Source organism: Ambystoma mexicanum, chromosome 3p (genome assembly GCF_040938575.1).
Source record: "Ambystoma mexicanum isolate Mex_15411 chromosome 3p, UKY_AmexF1_1, whole genome shotgun sequence".
NCBI lineage: Eukaryota > Metazoa > Chordata > Amphibia > Caudata > Ambystomatidae > Ambystoma > Ambystoma mexicanum.
The window spans coordinates 962,651,531-962,672,208 of NC_090925.1; the positions used below are offsets into that span (position 1 = coordinate 962,651,531).

Below are 20,678 nucleotides of genomic sequence, written 5' to 3' on the forward strand. Positions count from 1 at the left end.
CAGATGCCTACAAGGAATGCCCATTTGATGTAGTTGTCTCGCACACAGGAGAATGGGTAACACCTGTCACCCTAGACTGCAAAAACTCAGCAAGGTTCTAGCCAGCCGTCCCTGTCTCTGCAAAAAGCTCCCTACAAAAACAGATCAGGAGCCTCACATGGTGTCCAAAAGGCTGGGTATAATGGCCAAAGATCATGTGGGCCTGCTAAAGGAGTTTGCTTTTAGCCAACTCTCATTTTGGGCACAGAAAACTTTAAGGTTCATTTAAAAAGAAAAGTTTGATAAAAGGGTCCCTCAAGCCAGTGGGACACAGAAAACCAAACACTGTCCTGATGACCTTGGTCCCAAAACACAGCCTGACACAACCGCACAGACCTAGAAGGTCGGCACCAGAAATCATGACTCTGAGCCTGTCATTTCAGAAAAGCACTCGTACTGAAAACAAGACCTCAAACATGCCACCGAACGCAATGTTCCAAAGGATTCAGGTGGCCGAGTACCTGGGGATCCTACAGCAACAAACTGAAAAATCTGAGGGGGGGTCTTGGCTGAGGTGTTGACCATTCACCCTTCACCCTTCAACAACAACTGGCATCCCTCTACAAAAGGATGTAGAATCCTTGTCCAAAAAGGGCTGGGTGAAGCTGCACTCCACGCAGCCTACCAACAAGTGCCTTGATGCTAAGTATAGGCAGGCGGAAGGGCACTTAGTCATACTGTTGGTGCACCCCCAACCACACTCCTCTGTTAAAGCTGTGGCCTCCCTTTATTCCAAATCGCAGTCTTCATCTGCCCCCACATCAGTACTCCTAGGAGGAAAAGCTGTGGAGTCCTACGGCAAATATATATACTGTAATTCCACGCTCCACCTGTGCCAGGCCAAGGCAGACGCAATGTTGGCAACAGTGAACCGAAAGCTTTAGCAGGAGATTGCAGACTTTCTCCTAGAGCTCCTTGTGCAGAGTCACGCACGATTCAGGGCAGGGTTGACAGGTGAAAATTGTGGCCCAGTATATCTTGGAGTCCACAATGGCTCACATTGACACCGCGGGGGCAGAGCTATCTGTGTCGCCACCGACATGAGGACTATCTTGGCTTAGGGCTACCAAGTGTAACCCCTATGTACAAGAGCGCATTCTCAACCTGCCATTTGAGAGGGGCAACATGTTTCACTCGACCGCGAACGAGGATCTTGACAAAAAGAAAAATAATTCACAAACATCTAAGTCCTTCACAAAATCTGTGCCCAAGGCCAATAGCCAAACTCGCCAATGTGCTGACACAGGGCGTATCTTGGGTGGCTTCATGGGCTTTCAGGAGCAACGTTCTAGACAACCAGACGGGTCTCCTAGTTAGCACAGGCGCAAGCAGCACAAATCTTCTCACAGAGGTTTTTTTCCAGTCCCCCTCCCAGGCACCAGCCTCAGAGGGTATAAACTGTGATGGTGCCATCCAGATCCACAAGTCTCCTTTGGGAGGGCAGGCTTGCCCTTCACATCCACTCTTGGCGGGCAAGGTTCGTGGACCCATGGATCCGCTCTGTAGTTTCCCTGGGCTTCCGTCTACCAATAACTCCATTTCCTCTTTCCTCCCCTCCGCGCCCACAGATTGGGACGGCAACTCTTCTGGCAGAAATCTGCTTGCTCATTAGGAGGCAGGCGGTGGAGGAGGTTCCAGCTTGACAGCGAGGCATGGTCTTAAATTCCCGGATATTCGCCATGCAGAAAAAGAACCAGCCTGGCCTGAGAGTTGTGCTAGACCTTTCTTCCTTGAACCTTTCCCTACCCCCTACAAAAGTTCAAGTTGATTACTCCAGCACTCATTGCGAAGACACTGTGTGGGGAAGACTGGGTGTGCTCCCTGGATCTGAAGGATGCTTACCTGAACGTCACCCCATCATTCCTTCCTAAGGTTCAGGATCATAGGCTTTCACTTTCAATACAGGGTCCTCACTTTTGGCCTCAATTCACCTCCGAGGGTATTTACAAGGTTAATGAACTTGGTAGCAGCCCTGCTCAGGGCGGAAGGCCACCATCTTTATCCATACCTCGACTGGTTCGTCCGAGCGGAGTTGCCAGTCAGTACGTCACACAGCACTCATGCTATACGATCTGGTGTTCTTTATCAACCTCAAGAAGTCAGTTACTCCCCACTCAGTCCTTAACATTCCTGGGGCTAATTTGGGATACGAGGGCAGAGAGAATCTTCCCCTCAGCAGACGAGATCAAAGCAATCAGGAAGGCCACAAGGCATTTTCTCAGCAGACCAGTGACCTCAGCATGGTAGTACCAGCACCTGCTTGGAATAATGGTGGCTTGTCTACTGGCTGTGCCATACACTAGACTCAACATGAGGAGGCTGCAGCTATATGTCTCAGCCTCTTGGAATGAGGAGAATAGTTCCCAGGCATCTGTAATCAGCATACCACAGCACCTCCACCAGGACTTGGGTGGTGGAGTATGGAGACCAACCTGTTAACGAGCAGGCCGTTCGGGCAGCCATTACCCGAGATCACCATTACCACAGACTTGTCCCTAGAGGGATGGGGAGCTACACTGGACAACCACAGTGTCCATGGAGTATGGTCGTGGCAGGAACACCTGGAACACATCAACTGGCTAGAGATGATGGCCATCTGGTTGGCTCTCAAGGCGTTCCTCCCCATTGTCAGCAGCAAGTCCGTCTGCATCGAGACAGACGGCTCCACTTTGTATGTATTATATGAGCAAGCAGGGAGGTACCAGGTTCCCTCCGTCCTGCATGCTGGCCATCAACATTTGGGAGTGGGCACTGTCGAACAACATGTACTTTTCAGCAGTCCACCTTCCGGGGCAATCCAACTTGGAGGCGGACAGGCTCAGCAGGCTGGGGGGGGGATCGACAATTACGAGTGGCAGTTGAACGAGGAGGTCCTGAGGGGGATCTTCGACAGGTGGTGCCACCCTCAGCTAGACCTATTCACCACCATGACCAACAGGGGATGCCACCAGTTCGCTTCTTGGCTGGGACAAGGCAGGGGTTCTCTGGGGGAAGCATTACAGATTCTGTTGAATGGCATGAATGCATGCATGCCTCCCCACCCCAACGCTGCTGATTCCCAGGGTCATCTGCAAAGTCAGGGGGAGACAGAGCATTCGACTCATCCTGATAGCGACATGGTGTCTGGCAAGACCTTGGTTCTCAAACTCCTCCAGCTGTTGGATCAGTCTCCAGTACATTTCCTGGTGGGTCCAGCCCACTTACTCTCCCAGCAGGGGGGCACAGTGGTTCACCCCACTCCACAGATGTTAGCCCTGGCAGCTTGGTTCCTGAACAGGTCGCCCTGAAGCACCCACAATTGTCGCAGGACAACCTGGCTATCATACACGGGGCAATAAGCGACTCCACCAGGAGTCCGTACAAGAGCAAGTGCACAAGGTTCTGTCACTGGGCCAAGACAAACCAGATTGAACCGCTGACATGCTTACTAGACGATGTGTTATCCTTCTCTGCGCATCTGGCCCACTCAGGTGTGCAGGTACTAGTCTGGTGCCATAGGGACCTACAAGATCTGGAGGCAACATCTTCTCCTCCTCCAATCCGGTGGTTAAAAGGCACTTGGCAGGTCTGACCAGATTGTATCCGCCTGTCAAACGTCCACATCCGGTCTGGGACCTTAACGTGGTGCTGGGCGCCCTCGGACACAAGCCATTCGAACCCATGGCGTTGGCTGACATCAGGCTGGTTACAATGAAAACGGCCCTACCAGTTGGCCTTACAGCAGCACGCCGGATCAGCGAAATTCCGGCCCTGGTGGCTTCAGAGCCATATACCACATTTCACTGGGACAAGGGGGTGCGGACAAGGTATTTTCTTCATTTCACATTAACGAGGAGATAGTACTCCCACATTCTTTGTGGATCCAAATGAGGCTCAGAAGGCATTGCACTGTCTGGATGTCAGCGTGCTTTAAGGTTTTACCTAGACGGGACAAAGCTTTTCCGTAAATCGGATGCCTTGTTCATCAATTTTGGCGGGTTAAAACCAGGCTGTCAAGCCTCCAAGGTTTCTATAGCAAGGTGGATGGTAAGGGCCATCAAGGAGGCGTATGAGGGGCAGCATAGGGCTTTGCCAGCAAACATGCACGCCCACACCATCAGAGCCAAGGCCACAGCTTTCCAAAGACACGTCCCATGGCAGACTATCAGCAAGGCTGCTACTTTGGCATCTGCATCGGCCTTCTGCAAACACTACTGCTTGGATGCCAGCGCCAGGTCAACACAACATTTGGCCAGGCAGTTTTGAAGAACTTGTTTTCTTAGAGGGGCAACTCTCCTCCCCAGGGCTGCATTCACTTTGTAATCGCCCATACAGTATGGAGGAAAGGGGACGGGACGTACAAGTAATTACAAGTTACTCACTGTAGTGACTAACATACTCCTAGTCCATAGTCCCCTTTCCCCCATGCGTCCCACCAGCCTCCCCCATAACACCTGTCATTAGACAATCATAATATTGCCGACGCGTCAAAGGGGATTGAGGAGTGGCGCCGGTGGGTGGAGTCAGGGGAGCGCATGCTCCCATGGCCGTGCCCCCACGTGCATCTAAATTTAAAGGGAAATACCATTTTTTTTTCTGGTGAAAAAGGTTTGTTTTCCCATACCTAGTGAGGGACGCCCATACAGTATGGAGGAAAGGGGTCTATGGAGTAGGAGTACGTTAGTCAATACGGTGATTAACTTATGTTGTCACCAACAATTGACAAAAAAACATGTCTCAATAGTATTTATGAATAAAATGAGAAAGTGGGTAAGCGTGCGAGTATGTGCATTTTGCTATGGAGAGAATTAGTAGCCCAGCCAACGGAATGTAGTAATTTGGACCCCTGGTTACAGATTGTTTCCATCATTATGCAGCTCTAAAGAAAGTCTAAAATAATTAAAGAAATTCATTTTGTAGCCTGGAAGCAGATTTTACATAGGTTGTGCAAGGTACCCTCTTTTAGCGCCTAGCTGTATAGTCGGAATGAATATTATGAGATTCTGTACATTGAGATACTGTAATCCCAATTATTTTTTTTAAAACAATTTTTATTGATTTTATTTCAGCAACCAACACAAACCAAACTTGCAGTGCATGCGCTAATGGTTCAGTTTATATCACTTTATCTGTATCCCCAGTTTCCCCCATTCCCACCCACCCATCCGAGCCTATTCTTCTTCCTGTCCTGTTTCTTCGGCTTGCAGTAGGGATCCCTTATCACTGGTTCCTGTTGGATCCCGGTCACTTGACCCATCATGCGTGGGCCCAAATAATTCAGCTATCAGTTGTCTCCAAGCTAACAAGGTTCCAGCCTCTTCCTCCCCCTCAATTTTGCTTGCCTCCTGCCATACCGCCATCTCCGCCCATTTCTGTAGATCTCTCCACCATGCTTCTATTCTTGGTCTATGACTTGCCTTCCACCACATTGCAATTTTCCTCTTTGCTAATATATACGCCAGGTCTTTCAATTTACTTGCATGCTTGAGCTTATGTGGTCTAGGGAACCCTCCCATCAGACAAGCCCACACTGTATCCACCTCTATTTTGATCCCTTTGTCTTCCATCCTATGCGCCTTATTGGGCATGACCAAAACATGTGTACCATTCCGGCATTTTCTTCGTCACATTTAGGGCATGATTGTCGTCATGCATTTTTGAATTTAGCTATCCTTTGGGGTGTCATATACGCTCTGTGAGTAATATATAATTGTATCTGTTGTAATCTGGCGTTTCTTGACACTTTTCTGTGATTTCCCTGGGCACGCACCCACATCCCGTCACTCATGCACTCACTTCCTCTTCCCAATCTTGTCTGAGTTGTACCACTTCCTTCCCCACTTTGGTCATCATCAGCTCATATATTCTAGATATTTCGTGCCCCCCTCTGCTATGTCATATATTGTGTCTATGGTCGCATCCGGTTCGTCTGCTAATATTGCTTCGGACCATGTCTCTTTAATTCGCTGCACCACCCTATGATATGTGATGTATTGCCCCATGTGTAACCCTGTTTCCTCCACCAGCCCCTCAAAGTCCCTTATACTCCCCTCTTGCCATATATCACCCATCGTCCCTATCCCCACCGGCTCCCAGTGCTTCCTAATCATTAGTCTTAGTTGCTTTTCTTTCCCCGCCAGAGCGACTAATGGAACCTGCGGGGAGCACGGGGACGGGCTACCCATTATCGGACAGGCTCTCCGCCATATCTCCCACCCAAGTATCATCATTCTCGGAAGCCCTTCCATATCCGATCTAGGCATCACATCATTTCTCTTAGGAAAAATGGGACGTAGTCCAGTTGGAACAGCCTGGATTCAGAGGTCAGCTCCTCAGAGAGCCATTTGGCTACATATTGTAGTTGACTTGCCATATAATACATTTCATAGTTTGGTAGTTTTGTACCCCCTTTCTCGTGTGGGTTTTGCAGCTTCCAACGGGCCATTCTGTTCCTTGTCCCCTGCTAGAGGAATTCCATGCATATGCTATTCATCCTAGCAAAGAATCACCTGGGTATCAAATATGGGAGGTTACCAAAGAAGTGCAACAGTCTCGGGAGAACCACCATTTTAAGCATTGCCCCTCGCCCCATCATTGCCAAAGGGAGCTTCACCCAGAACTTCATACCTTTTTTCAATATTCCGGACAGCTTTCTCAGTATTGTGTTGATGTTCTGCCTCCACTGTATGATATAGGTCTATCCCAAGATATCGGAATAAGCTGACCTCCCATGGTATCTGCAGGATCGGTAACTGCTCTAGTGGAATCCCTTTATACCTGACTAGTGGAAACACGCAAGATTTTTTGGGGTTCACAGCTATGCCTGAAAGCCTTGCAAATCGCTCCATTACTTCCAGGACTTACTGGAGGTTTTATTCCGGGTAGCATAGGTACAGCAACATACTGTCAGCGTACAAGGAAATTAGATGTGGCTCCCCTTTTATGGTGATACCTATTATATCATACTGCTGCCTCAGGTATATCGCCAAGGGCTCTAAAGCCAAAATGTATAGCATGGAGGACCACGGGCAACCCTGCCTAGTGCCTCTACTAAGCTGCCACCTCTCCGATATAGCTGCTCCTGTCTTCGCTCTGGCCAGCGGTGCACTATAGAGTAGTTTGGCCCATCTAAGATACCCTGGCCCTATTCCGTAATTGGTCAGAGTAGCAATCAGCCATGGCCATTTGACTGAGTCGAAGGCCTTTATTGCGTCCAGAGAAACTATTGCCATCCCTCCCGCCTCCCTGTTGGCATGTTCAATAACTCGGTGGAGTCGCCTAAGATTGCTGGATATGTTCCTGTTGGGGACATAACCTGTCTGGTCGGGGTGTATTAATTTATTAATGACGCTCCTCATTCTATTCGCCAGGACCGCCGTCAATATTTTACTACCCTGATTCAACATAGACAGGGGTCTATAGGAGCCACACTCACAGCCAGGCTTATTAGGTTTGGGGAGCGGTGTGATGATTGCCTCTCTTAGGGACTCTGGTAGTCTTCCGACTTCATACGCTTTGTTGAGCATCTCTAAAAGTGGGGGGGGGTACCTCAGTTTTGTACATCTTATAAAATTCGCTGGGGAGCCCATCAGACCCTGGGGTCTTGCTAGTGGGTAACTGCCTCACCCCTTCTTCCAGTTCCTCTAGGGTGATCGGTGCGTCTAGCTCTTCTTGCTCCTCAGCGCTAATCTGCGGCAATCCGATATTCTCTAGTGTTTCACATATTTCCTTGCTGTCACTTTCCTCTGCAATTCCATACAGGATGCGGTAATAGTCTGCGAATTCTTGATTAACTCCCTCCTGAGTGTTTACTATACTTCATTCTCTTTCGCTATCGTCCTGATTGTTGGTCTGGGAGTCTCGCTTTTATATAGCCATGCCAAAACTCTCCCTGGTTTGCCCCCCACCCTGCATGCTGCCTCTCTAAGTATTTTTTGTAGTTTAGGTTGCACAGCCTTTCCCAATATCACACACATTTTTGCTGCAGCCTGATTATTGCTTCACTATCGTCTTTAGTATCAGCTCCCCTTTTCAATGCCATTTCCAGCTCCGTTTCTGCACCTTGTAGGTCCGCCAAGATCCCGCCTAGCAGCCCCTTGTCTTGGCTATAGCTATCCCCCTCACTACTACTTTAAAGGCTTCCGAGAGCACTCCCGACAACTTCACGCTGCCAGTATTGGTCTCACAGTAGCTTATTATTTCCTCTCTCAAGTCCTCCCTAAAAATGTTATCCTTCAATGCCTCTGCTCGGAAGCCCAATCTCGGTATCTTCACTTTCGGGGGTCGGCATTGCCATACTGCTATCAACGGCGAATGGTCCGAAAGGACCCTCGCTTTGTATTCTGTCTGGGCTATTTCAGTCATCAGTTTTTGTGACGAACATATAATCCAGTCTAGTGTGTAGGTTCTGGGGGGCTGAATAATGTGAGTATTGTCTATCTTGTAAATGGTGTGACCTCCATGCATCCTCTAATCCGAAATCCGCTAACGGAGCCTGCAGTGTACTGGCCGCTGGGGTTGGTCTGTCTATTTTGGTGTCCGATCTATCCAATTTCGGATTTAGTGCACAGTTAAAATCTCCTCCCCAGATCACTGCCCCTCCCAGGCTCACGCTAAGTTTGCTATATAGGGTTCTGGAGTATGCCGCCGTATTCTGATTTGGGGCGTATGTATTTATAATACATATTTCCTTGTTTTCCGCCAACCCCTTTATTATTACCATCCTCCCATCTGGTTCGACTATTGAGTGCATCAACTGGAACGGTACATGCGGTGCGACGCAGGTAATTACCCCTCTAGCATAAGCTGAATACGCTGCGCCCACAATAGTCCCTCTCCACTTCTTCCGGACTACCTCAGTTTTTCTTGTGTTAGGTGAGTCTCTTGCAGCAAGGCTATGTGTATTTTCTGTCTGCGCAGATGCATCATAACCTTATTTCTTTTTAAATAGCTATTGAGTCCTCTAATATTCCAGGTAACTACTCTAAGGTCTCCCATGGCATTTCCGGGTCCCACTCCTCCCTCCGCAAGTACAGGCCAAGTCTAAATTCTTCCATTCTTTCATGTAGGCTTGTTCCCCAATACAAACTTCCCCAAACTGTTAACTCTTCCTGTACACCCCACTCCCCCCCCGACCCTCCCGCACCCCCCATTACCTCGCCCCAACTTACCCCGCCTTCCAAACTGTTGCCCAGCTCCATCCCTGGATCTCAGGCACCCCCACATCTAGCCCTTTTCCAGCAGTTGCCCTACGTGCGGCTCAGCAGGGAGATGTCGCCCTAGTGGCAGTCCTCCTATTCTAGCTCCTGGGGGTAGGTTGCCTTCATCCCGTTGCTCCATTTTGAAAAAAAAAACAAGCTAAGCGCACCTTCCACTATTCTTGTTACATTACACATTCTATATTCCAGTCCGGCGTGTTTAAATGTTTCATGTTAGGGTTACCCATTATCCTGCGCCCTTCCTGGATCACGTATCGTGTCCCTCTCGACCCTCGTTCCGGGCAGCCATGCGCATCCAGCCATTTTCGCCGCCTCCTCGGGGGAGTCAAAAAAGTGCGTTTTGTCTTTGTGGAGAATCTTGAGTTTTGCAGGGTACAGCAACATATATTTAAATCCGGCTGCGGATCGCCACATAGCTATAGCGCTGTCTCTGAACTAGCATAGTGTAATCAGGGTATGCAGTGATGTTCGCAGTCGCCCTCTTTATCGTCCCTCCTTTCCTGAAGAACTCCAAGATCTTTTCCCTGTCCATATAGTTTAGGATCTTTGCTATTATTGCTCTCGGGGGGAGGGGGATCCAGGTTGTGGTCTTCTCATCAAGGCCCTGTGCGCACGTTCAACCGCAAACCCTCGAGAGAGCTTGTTTGCACCTATCTCTTGTATGATCATGTTTTCCACATAGTTTGTGGGCTCTTGGCCTTCTTCCCCCTCCGGGAGACCGACCACGTGTATGTTGTTGCGTCTCGCTCTTCCTTCGGCCTCCTCCGCTCGGTTCTCCAGGTTGGCTACCCGCTGCTTCAATATGTGGACTTCCTTGGCTTTGTTCGTGATGGTATCTGTATTGATTTTCACCGCACTCTCCAGGCCACTGGTCCTCTCAGCCAGTGCTCTCGCATCTTGCCTCAACAGGTTAACCTCTATTCCGACTGCATCTATCTTTGTTTCTAACGCCATTCTCAATTCAGCCATCGCTGTCCCCCACAAGGTTTGCAATTCTGTTATGGCTGTCAGGATCATATGGTGTCTCTTGGCGATGCCCTCACTGCGGATGCCGTAGCCACACTTTGCATTGGGGTGGTAGGGGACTGCTGTGGTTTAGCAAAAATATCCATTGTGGGCTGCTTGCCCTTGACCTTGCCTCCTCTCAGCGACATTTCCGTCTCGTTATTCACTCCGGTTTAGTGCACCAGCAGTAATGATGGCTCAGGTGCCGTTCAGCTGGATTAGGTGTGTTTGGCGTTCATACCGCTGGTGAGCCACCCCAATGTGCAGTGCGTTCGTTTTTGTGTTCTCCACAGGGGCTTGTTTCCCAATTTCGTATTTCTGCTAGCTGTCCTTATGTTATTCATAAGAGACGTGCTCTGCACCGTCTGTATTCCAGCAGCACCTCTTAAGTCCTTGCACTTGTGTTGGGGCTTTGTTGGTGCTTAATAGTTTGTGTCCCATGGCTACAGAGCTCCTTTAGATGTGCTCTGCATGTGCAGCCTGCCTCAGAGCCCACTCCTTGTGCCCTCAGGCTTCCAGCATCTGAGGACCGTGCCCGTCTCCCAGCAGCTGTTTCAGCCTGTGTTCGAATGCACTGCTGAGCACGTTGTTTTCAACCATGACGTTGCTACAGTGTGTCTATTTTGCTCCTCGTGGCGGCATTACACGTTCCGCCTTGCAACATGTATCGGCCCGGCTTCCATTTCACAATCACTATCCTTTGCACGTTCCGCCTGAAGCCGCTCTCCCTCCTTTGCTCCAGCGCGTCCTGCGTAAGCAGCAGTCCCGCGCCAGATCAGCCGCTCCGGGCCAATTCCGCCGTCTGCCCCGCTTATCTGTAAACTCTTCGGAGCATCACCATGGCCGGCCCGGGTCGCGGCGTGTCCTGTCCTCGCCTTGGGGCTTCCGGCCCCTCTCTATGGGTACGCTGACTTCTGCCGCGGTGCGCTTCCCGGGCCACAATATTCCCCAGGGAAGCCGCCTCTGCATGTGTTGTTAGTACCCGGGGGCCTGTCGCTCAACGGTGTACTCGCTGGGCGCGCACCTCTTACTCCATCACAGGCATCACCGTCACTGAAGGCACCAGTTCTCGGGCTCTACGCTTCTGTAATCCAGCCCTGCTATTTCACTTGGTGTCTCCTTTGTTTCGGGGCCAGCGGCCAATTTGTTTACGAGCCGGCGGCTATTTTCTCAGACTTGAACGTTCCGTAGCTGTTGATTCTGTTGGATATTCAGCTCGCAGTAACTTTCAACGGTGTCCGCTCTGTTTCATACTGTGTTCCTCTGATTTTTTTTTTTGTCGGTATGCAATATTTAGCAGCCTGTGCTTTTCTCGGATCACTGGACGGATGCAGGAGCTCGGAAGGAGAGAAGCCTATTCCATGGCTGCCAAGCCATGCCCCCTGTAATCCCAATTACATATCACATTTCATAGTTAAAAAAGTAATCTTGTTTGAACTGGTGTTGGATACCAAGTACATATTAATTTACAGATGTCTTGTAAATAGCCTTGTTGATGGAGAGGGTGTGGAGATTTGGCAGAAGCATTCCACGTGCATGGCTGAATGATGGAAACTCCAAAGTAATGTTTATTAATATATTGGAATTTTGTAGCTAATGATGTGCAGTGGTATTTTTTCTTTTGGGGAATGTACAAAACGTAACCTTTTGCCAAAGAATCCAATGTCTGAAAACGCATTATTTACTTTTTTAAACATAAGTAACTGTTTAATATTTGGAAGCAAGAATCTATCATTTTGACTGTAATTTCTGTAATCCTTGCAATGATGATCTTTCTTTTAATTTCTTAAAGGACAGACACAAATACGTCTGATGCTTCTGAAGTTGCTGACTCGTGTGACAGCAGAAGAGCAAGCAGTGATAGTTCACCATCCTTGACCAATGGTGGTTTCAAATCTTCCAGGCCCCCCCGGCCCATACGACCACCACCACCGACACCACGCCGACCAACGTCTTCTGTCCCAGGTGAGAATCGTAGTTATATAAGTAGTCTCGCAGCCAGACCTTGGGGTTATTGCAACCATGCTGTGTGGTTGTTGGTTGACGTTTGATTTTTGTTCAGAACTTTGATTTTAAGCCTTCATTGGGTGCTTGGGAAAATAGAAATACTTGAAAAACGTTTGCATTAATGTTATAGAGCCATCCTATGACAAGTGGTGTCGGAGTGACCTAGTTTTGAATGGCTTGAAACAGTGATGTGTTTAATCAGCTGTAGGCTGCCTTGCCCTATTGATGAAAACACAATAATTGGAACATAACCATATTTCTTCAATAAAATGGGGTTTCTTGATTGATATTGACACAGAGTATGCTCCTTTTTTTATTTATATTTATTTTCTTTTATAGAACACAATCACAACAGACGTAAAGCAAACAGCCCACTTCTGTCAGCTTACTAAATATGTCCTCTGAGGCCACCTCAGACGGCGTCAACGGCCCCTACCCTCTTGCCTTCAATGAGAAGTACAGTTTGTAAGGATCCCAAATGTTCTGGAGTCATGCGTTAGGGTGCAGGGTGGCGCAATATTCAGCTTCAACATCATGAAGAATGTTTGTTTTCCACTATTTGATGTCCGTCTTGATACTCTTCCATCCGATCAGTCAGTGGGAAGATTAGCACGTTAGAGAGGTTAATTTTTAAACCACAACATTTTCCAAATTCAAGGACGTCTGAAATAATTGGTGCCAGGATAACAGCAGGGTTGGTGACATATAATACCATATCATCCGCATAAAGCGAGATCTTAAATTTGTGAGAAAACCATCTAACCCCCCCCTCCCACCTGTGCATATGTCTTTTCCTAATCAATTCAGCAAGAGGCTCTATCGTAAAGCGAATAAGAGGGAAGAGGAGGGGGCAACCTGCTTCGTGCCCCTACCCATCTCGATCATCCCATAGAGTTCCCTGTTACCACGCAGTTGTGCCACCGGGTAAGTGTACAGCAAAGATACCAAGGAAATAAATTATTCTTCCGCCCCCATCTGCCTCGGTACTGTGAAGAGAAAAGACCACTCCACAGAGTTGAATGCCTTCTCAGGATCCAATAAGGCGCCACTACCGGCTGCTGATGATCATCTGCAGAAAAAAGACCAAACTTTCTGCGTAATCCATAGGAAGTAGACCTCCCAGGTATGAAATCTGCCTGATCTGCCTTCACACATTGAGTCATAAGGGGGGGGGGCTAACCTGGAGGCCAAGATTTGTGCAAGAATTGTATTATCTATGTTAATTAGTGATATTGGTCTGTAAGAGGCGCATTCTTCAGCTGCTTTCCCAGGTTTCAAAAGAAGTGGGACTACTGCCTCCCTCATGGTCTCCGGCAACCTCTCATCCAGCAATGACTGTTGAACTACCCGCAGGGGATATGGTGCAAGACACTCGAAGTCCTGCGGAGAAGTCGTCCGGACCTTGGGTTTTACCTGAAAGTAGTGACCAGATGGCCCCCAGTACCTATTGTAGCGTGATGGGGTTACCCAACCATTCACGTACCACGTGGTCAAACCAGTAAAGTGCCACCTGATCAAGGAACCCCTCCACTGATTCCGGAGATACCATTGTATGGGAGGAATAACGAGTTGTGTTTAATTCCTGTACGTTCTGATCAATCTCCCTATCAGTATGTTTTAAACCCCTCGATTTGTCCCTGATGACTGAAATATGGGTTTTGGGAGCTTCAATGCTCATTACATAAACCAGTAATGGGCCAAGCTGCTCACCCTCCTCATACTGCTGTACTGAGATCTGCCTATTCAAACTTTACCTCCCTTCGAGCCCCTTCGTGGAAGGACTGTATTTCCTGATGCAGTTTAACTTGCAGAGCAGGGTTAGGTGGATGGTCCAATGCCTCTTCCATCTCTTGAATGCGCTCCCCACTACGCGTAATCTCCCCTCTGATGGTCTTAAGCATACCAGCTTCTTTTGCTATGCATACCTCTTGGATGATGGACAGAACCGTATCAGAGGCTATGGGACACTAATTTTCCTTAAATTCAGGGATGCTCACCTGGATGGCCTCTCTAAATACCACATAAATCAGACATTCTTTTTAACTACCACAGAGCTTCTAGAACCAGCTTTCCGAGGTAGTACCACCCTAATGGTCACCAGAGCATGATCGACAACTTGTGGGCCAATATAGCTCGGGGGCAACATGCTCGCCTTGGAAGCAAGACGACACAGAGCAACACAAGTTCAGTCCCCGGGTCCACGCTTACCTATGGGTATTAAGCGCGTTATAAATAACCTGTCATATCATATATCATATCAATATTGCCCCATCCGTGACCCAACCGGTTCCCTTATCGGAAACTAAAAAAGAAGTCCAACCGGGATGCTGAGTGGTGGATCGCCAACCTAAACGTATATCCCCTCTCATTGTGGTGGTGCTCCCTCCACACATCACTTAATACACAAGTGGAGCAGATCTGCTGCAACTACTGAGTAGTTTTAGAAGCCGGTCTGATCCTTCCACCTGTTCTATCCAGAGCAGGATCCATCACAGTATTGAAGTCCCCAGCCCAAAGAACAAGACTGTGGGACAGCCTCAACAATTGCTTCTCAATCCACCCCATTGTATCCAGTGATTCAGAATGGGGGCCTTAGTAGTTAACCAGCGTAATAACATGGCTGTTTTTTTTTATTATCCCAATGCTCTACCCTCGGCATCCTTCACAACTTCTATTGGGGGAAAATCTAGTGCCCCCGAACCATAATGCACAACCCTCTGGAGTAACTGGAATAGGATGACAAATATCTGTGACAACCCTATGATTGAGCAAATCATGAATCAACCAGGGGGGTGGGGGGGGGGCAGATGCGTCTCTTGTTAGAAAGCTATGAGAGAGGATTCAAGAAACTTGTACACCCCCTCCAGAGTATGAAAAACACGCCCTGCCGGCATGTTTGATGCAAAGGCTCGCAGGGAACAGCATTGCATACTTGATTGAAACCCTTTGCTCTAAGTCTCTTCTTGACATCCAGGATTGTTCTCCTAGTTGCTTGGACTTTGTTAGAAAAGTTAGGGAAAAGACAATCCCGATCTCCTTTGTATGGTATGATATGGCATTTAAAACGTGCCTATACACAAGTGTTTCAAGGCGCGATGAGGCAAGGGAGGGGAAACGGAGGGAAGACCGACACCGATCCTACTTGGCCAGGTGACATTGAGATTGCGCTGGGGAGGGGGGAAAAGGGGAGGAGGCAGTGCAGTACAGAGGATAACGGTAAAATAATAGAGACAATAAATAACAGTCCGACCAACTGGTGGCAAGTGCAGGGTAAGTGCAGACATCGGCTGTTGTCAAGTGCTAATAGGGGCTATAGGGATACAGAAACAGTTTGAGAGTGCAAGTGTTGCCTGGGGGGGTAGTGCAGGTGTGCAACTGGCTGGGAGGGGACCTGGGCCCGATATCAGTGGGTAGCCAGGTAACCAGTGCAGTTTATAATTCAGCCAGAAGATCAGAAGGGGAGAGGGGGAGAGAAAGCCGAAGCAAAGAGGAAGGTCTTAAGGTGCTTCCGGAACCCGATATGTTTTCCTCAAGTTTCAGAGAGGCAGGGAGGCTGTTCCAGAGGGAGGCCCCAGCAGAAGAAAGATCTACCACCAACTCGCTGCTTGTAGAAGCAACTAACTCTGAGGGAGTTGGAGGCGGATGAGCGAAGTGCTTGAGAAGGAAGATATTTAGGAAGAGAGAGTTGGAGGCATTGAGGTCCCAGGCCCCAGAATTCCTTGTGGACAATGCAGAGGGTTTTGAACCTAATCCTCGCTGCCACTGGGAGCCAGTGCAGAGATTTCAGTGCTGGAGAGATACGATCCCTGGGCTTAGGGCCAAGAACAAGTCTCGCAGTCCTGTTTTGGATGAGTTGGAGAGGGCAGAAAGCAGAAGCAGGCAGATTTAGAAAGAGGCTGTTGCAGTAGTCCAGCCTGGAGAGAACCAGAGCTCTGGATACAGTGAGCTTCTGGGGGAAGGAGAGGAAAGGAAGAATACCTCTGAGGAGGTGCAGCTGGTAGTGTGACTTCTTGGAGACATCGGAGATGTGAGGAGAGAAGGAATGTGTGGAGTCGAAGATGACCCAGAGGTTTTTAGCCTCACAGGTGGGAGCAGGAAGAAGGCCAAGAGAGGCCGGCTAGAGAGTGACGGGAAAGGAGGGGGCAGGTCTACCGATGAGAATCTCGGTCTTGCTGGCATTACGGCAGAGATAATTGGCGGCACACTCATCCTAGATAGCAGACAGACAGTCCGAGATGATAGAAGAAGAGGTGGAGCGTGAAAATGAGTTGGGTGTCCTCTGCATAGCACTGAAAGTTGGGGCAGAGAGCAGCAATGCGGTGGGCAAGAAGTGCCAGGTACTGGTTGAACAGCCAGGGAGAGAGGTTAGACCCCTGGGAAACACCACAGGTAGAGATGGAGATAGAGTAGAGGAAGGACCAAGTTGGACCTGGGAGGGTCTATCGGAGAGGAAGGAGGTCCGCCATGCCAGGGCCTGATCGGTGATACCCAGGTTATCACAGACTGTTGAGCAGGATGGCATGGTTGACCGTGTCCAAGGCAGAAGAGAGATCAAGTAAGATGAGGACACAGGGGGGCTATTGGAATCGAGGTTGGAGAGCAGATCTTCACGGATGTTCAGGAGAGCAGTTTCCGTGCTTCTGGCAGCCCTGAAGCCAAGCTGATGGTCATGAGACAACCAACAGATTCAGTGTGACAACTAAGCTCGGAGATGGCCAGCCATCCAGGAGTTTGCCCGGGAAAGGAGAGATGGAGATTGGACGATAGTTAGCCGGGCAGGACTGGTCGGCAGAGGGTTTCTTAAGAAGAGGGTGTACAAAAGAGTGCTTCGGGGGAGAGGGGAAGACTCCAGTGGCGAAAGAGTGCTTGCAGAAATCAGCCAGAGCAGGAGCCAGGGTGTAAATGTGGCCCTTGAGGAGAACAAGGGAAAGGCAGAGAAGGACGGAAGAGAGCTGGCAGAAGAAGTGCCAGAGGAAGAGCAGGGAGTAGAGGGAGGAGGGGGAAGAGGAAGAGAAGTGGACATGATGTCCTGAGTTTTACAGATGAAATGAGAAGCCAGAGCCGTGCAGAGGGCCTGGGAGGGGACAGGGAAGGTAGAGACTACAGCAGGATTGGCCAGCTCCTTGCCAATTTTAAAGAGTTGTACACAAGGGTGCCCAGTACTCTGGATCGACGTAGAGCAAAGTCCCTGTTCCTTTAATTGAGCAATCTTGCAATAACTGGGTGGAGTGGCGAACCCGGTATCAGCAGCTTCCCTCCATACAGTGGGCACGCTTCAACGTGAATGCCGCCGAAAACCCGTCTTGGCCAACAACATCCCGTAGGATAGCCTCCACTAGTAGCTCCATAGAACTCGCGCTGGCCGACTCTGGGGACCCCCACAATTCTTAGGTTGTTCCGACGGGATCTGGATTCCAGGTCTTCCTGTTTCCCGTCCATTCCTGAATTGCTTTTTTCATTTGGGCCATCTCTCTTGAGGTTGATGAGGCCTCATCTTCCACAGCGGACAGGTGATTCGCAGCCTCGTCTAGCCTGTCTCCATGCTTGTTTGTGTGTCTTGCATATGGTCGACTTTGCAGGTCAGGGTGTCAAGCTTACTATCAAGAGATTAGATGCCTGATTGGAGTTGAGTCAATATTGCCTTGATATCTTTAAAATGCCATAGAAGAGACCACAGGCTGCAGCTCCACAGGAGACTCTGGCTCAATGGCCACCCCCGCCCCCTCCCAAGCTGCTTGCCTTGGGACGAAGCAGAGAACGAAAGCTTGACCTGATTGCGGTTTGTTTTACCCCTTGTGATGCAGTAAACCGCGGGGGAGGGGTGCTCTGTTATGAAACAGTTCTGCCGCGGCAGGACTTGAAGGTGCACACAGACAGTAGTAGTGCCCTGTTGTAAAATGCAAAATTGCAGAAACAGGCATCAGATGTTCACAGCCGGGGCTGCCCAGTATCTGCTTACTGTGCTCCCGTCCAGAGAAACACCTACAGATCTGTGAGCCCACCTCAATATTTCAATGAATCGTTGTCATATACCCAAGTGCCTCATGAAATAGTACCTGGGAACCGATATTGTGCCATTCTCTGCATCACTAGAAGCGGATATCCTTCGGCTCCCAGCTCCTCTGGCGTTGACTGAGATCACTGCTTTGATCCTGAGGGCTCCAGGCTGTGTCAACACTATGAGCAAACCCAGAGTCAGTCAAGCCCAGGTACAGACCAGGGACCACCTCAGTGTCCCCTGGCTGCACTGCTCACAGCCTGACATCAAGGGACATCCTTTTTGACACATAGACCCAGGCGAGTCCCTGCGAGCCGTGCTACTGTTGGCCGAGCATGGCACACCAAGTTCTGATGCCAATCAATCCTATAGTGTGTCCACAAGAACACCGGGGCTACTCGACCCGCAACATGGGTGCAATGCCGACTCAGCAGCCCCTCCTCGGCTGCGGTGCATGTCACCCCGCTCACGATAGGCAGTACACATTCTCTGCTGGGTCGCTCTGCCAGCAGAAGCTGGTCGGATAGTACCTTCCCGACCTCTACCGCGTCCGAAACCTGGTCACGCATGACTGGTGCTAAGCATGGCGTTGAGCTCCAAGATGAGTTAACGCGTATGTTGTCTGGATTGATGCAGGGTGAGCAGGGAGCTCACAAGGCGGCAGCCATCTCAGCGGGGTTCCTGTGCACCCTCCTAGGATGCACCTTAATGATGGAAATGAGGGTACACATTGTCATCAAAAGATCCAATTTTCAGATGAATTTACATTCTCAATTTTCTTTTTCTGGATAAACCACCCCTTGCTGACTTTTCAACTTTCAGAATAGGTGTTTTTTTTTTTTTTTAACGTATTTTATTGGTTTTTTGGTGAGGAAATACGTGCAATACAACATAAAATTAAACAGTGATTTAAACAAAGGAGGAAATGGTGAAGGGGGGAACAGAAAAGAGGGAAGGAACAGACAAAACAACAATAGTCTTCATGTAGTAGCGAACTTTTCGGTGGATGGATGGGTCAAGGCCAGTGTCCCAGTGTTTCAGGAAGCAGGGGAGGTCGCTACAGGGTCTGTCCGTTCGGGCTAGGTGTAGGGAGCTAGTATCGGTATGATGCTATGGGATTTCAGGGGGGCTTGTAGTCGGCGCTGAAGCGTATGTCTCTGAGGAGGGCCTTCCAGGATTCCAAGGTGCCGCTCTCTGTTTCGCCGCTTGACGTGGTTCCTTCTTGCCAGGCTCTGGTTTTGGCTGCCGTCCATCTCTCCATCTCTTTGAGCCAGCGTTCATGCCTAGGGCCCGATGGTGTCTTCCAAGCCATCGCAATTGTTCTCTTAGCCAGGTTGCATGAAATGTCCATTAACCTAACAGCATGTTTGAATTTGCTGGTTCTGGGGTACTTCCCCAGTAGGCACTCGCCGGGAGTCCATTCGTACCTCCGCATTCCGGCGTCCATGCAAGTCTGTTTGGCTTTGGACCATAGTGTCATCGCCCTAGTGCAAGTCCAAAACATGATGATCATGTCCGCATTATCATTCCCACACCATGGGCATGATGGGGAGGATGACTTGTTGAAGGAGGCGACCCTATGTGGGGTCATGTATGTCCTATACAGGACGTTCAACTGAATCTGGCCGAATCTAGCATTCCTAGACACTTTTTTGGGAAATATTAACACTCTTTCCCATTATTTATCCGTGATCGGGGTCTCGAGGTCTGCTTCCCATCTCGCCCTCAGAGCTTCGCCTTTAGGGTTGGGTTTATCACATAGTCTGTTATAGAGCCTGGAGACCGGTCTCCAGCCATCCGTGAGGTCGTGCATTTCTTGTAGTAGAGGGTCGGGGGAGGGCTCCTCCGGCCAGCCGTTCCATTGTTTCTTGGCGGTCTGCTTGAGGCGGTGGTACCAGAGAAACTGGCCCGGGGGTATTCCTTCGATGGCCTTTAGAGATTCAAAGTCCCTGAATTCCCCGTCCTCAAACATGTCACCCCATGTGTATATGCCAGCTTCTTCCCACCTCCTTGCTGTGGAGAGGTCTGCCTCCGTTCGGCAGGTGTCTGCCAAGATAGGGTTATCCGGAGAGTACGGGTGTTTCACTCGCCTGATGTAGCAGGACCTGGCCCATATCCTCCTACCTAGGTCAATCACTTGTAAGGTGACCGGGGATTGCCGTGTGGGGTGCCATAGGGTTTCCTTGGGGATCACGTTGTTCGAGGATTGCCTCAGTAGTTCCGTTTCAGCTGAAGGTTCGTCCGAGAGCCATTTCGTTATGTGGCTTAACTGGGCAGCCAGGTAGTATAACTGGAGATCTGGTAGCTTTATTCCTCCCTTTTTATGTGGCACGGAAAGGATGGATAGCGATAGTTTGTGTCTGTGAGGTCCCCACAGGAAGTCCTTGATGATTGCCTCCAGTTTCTTGAAGAAGGGCCGTCGGACATAGTGA

General features: G+C 49.4%; 1 protein-coding gene across 4 annotated transcripts in view; it reads left to right on the forward strand.

Annotated features, from left to right (window-relative positions):
* The window catches only part of ITCH (itchy E3 ubiquitin protein ligase), a 2,968,415-nt gene that overhangs the window by 572,651 nt on the left and 2,375,086 nt on the right, over positions 1 to 20,678 (forward strand). For all 4 annotated transcript variants that reach the window (XM_069652264.1, XM_069652266.1, XM_069652265.1 and 1 more), the window contains exon 7: positions 12,034 to 12,206. In XM_069652264.1, coding sequence (XP_069508365.1) covers positions 12,034 to 12,206 — 173 coding nt within the window. The remainder of the gene's footprint in view (positions 1 to 12,033; positions 12,207 to 20,678) is intronic.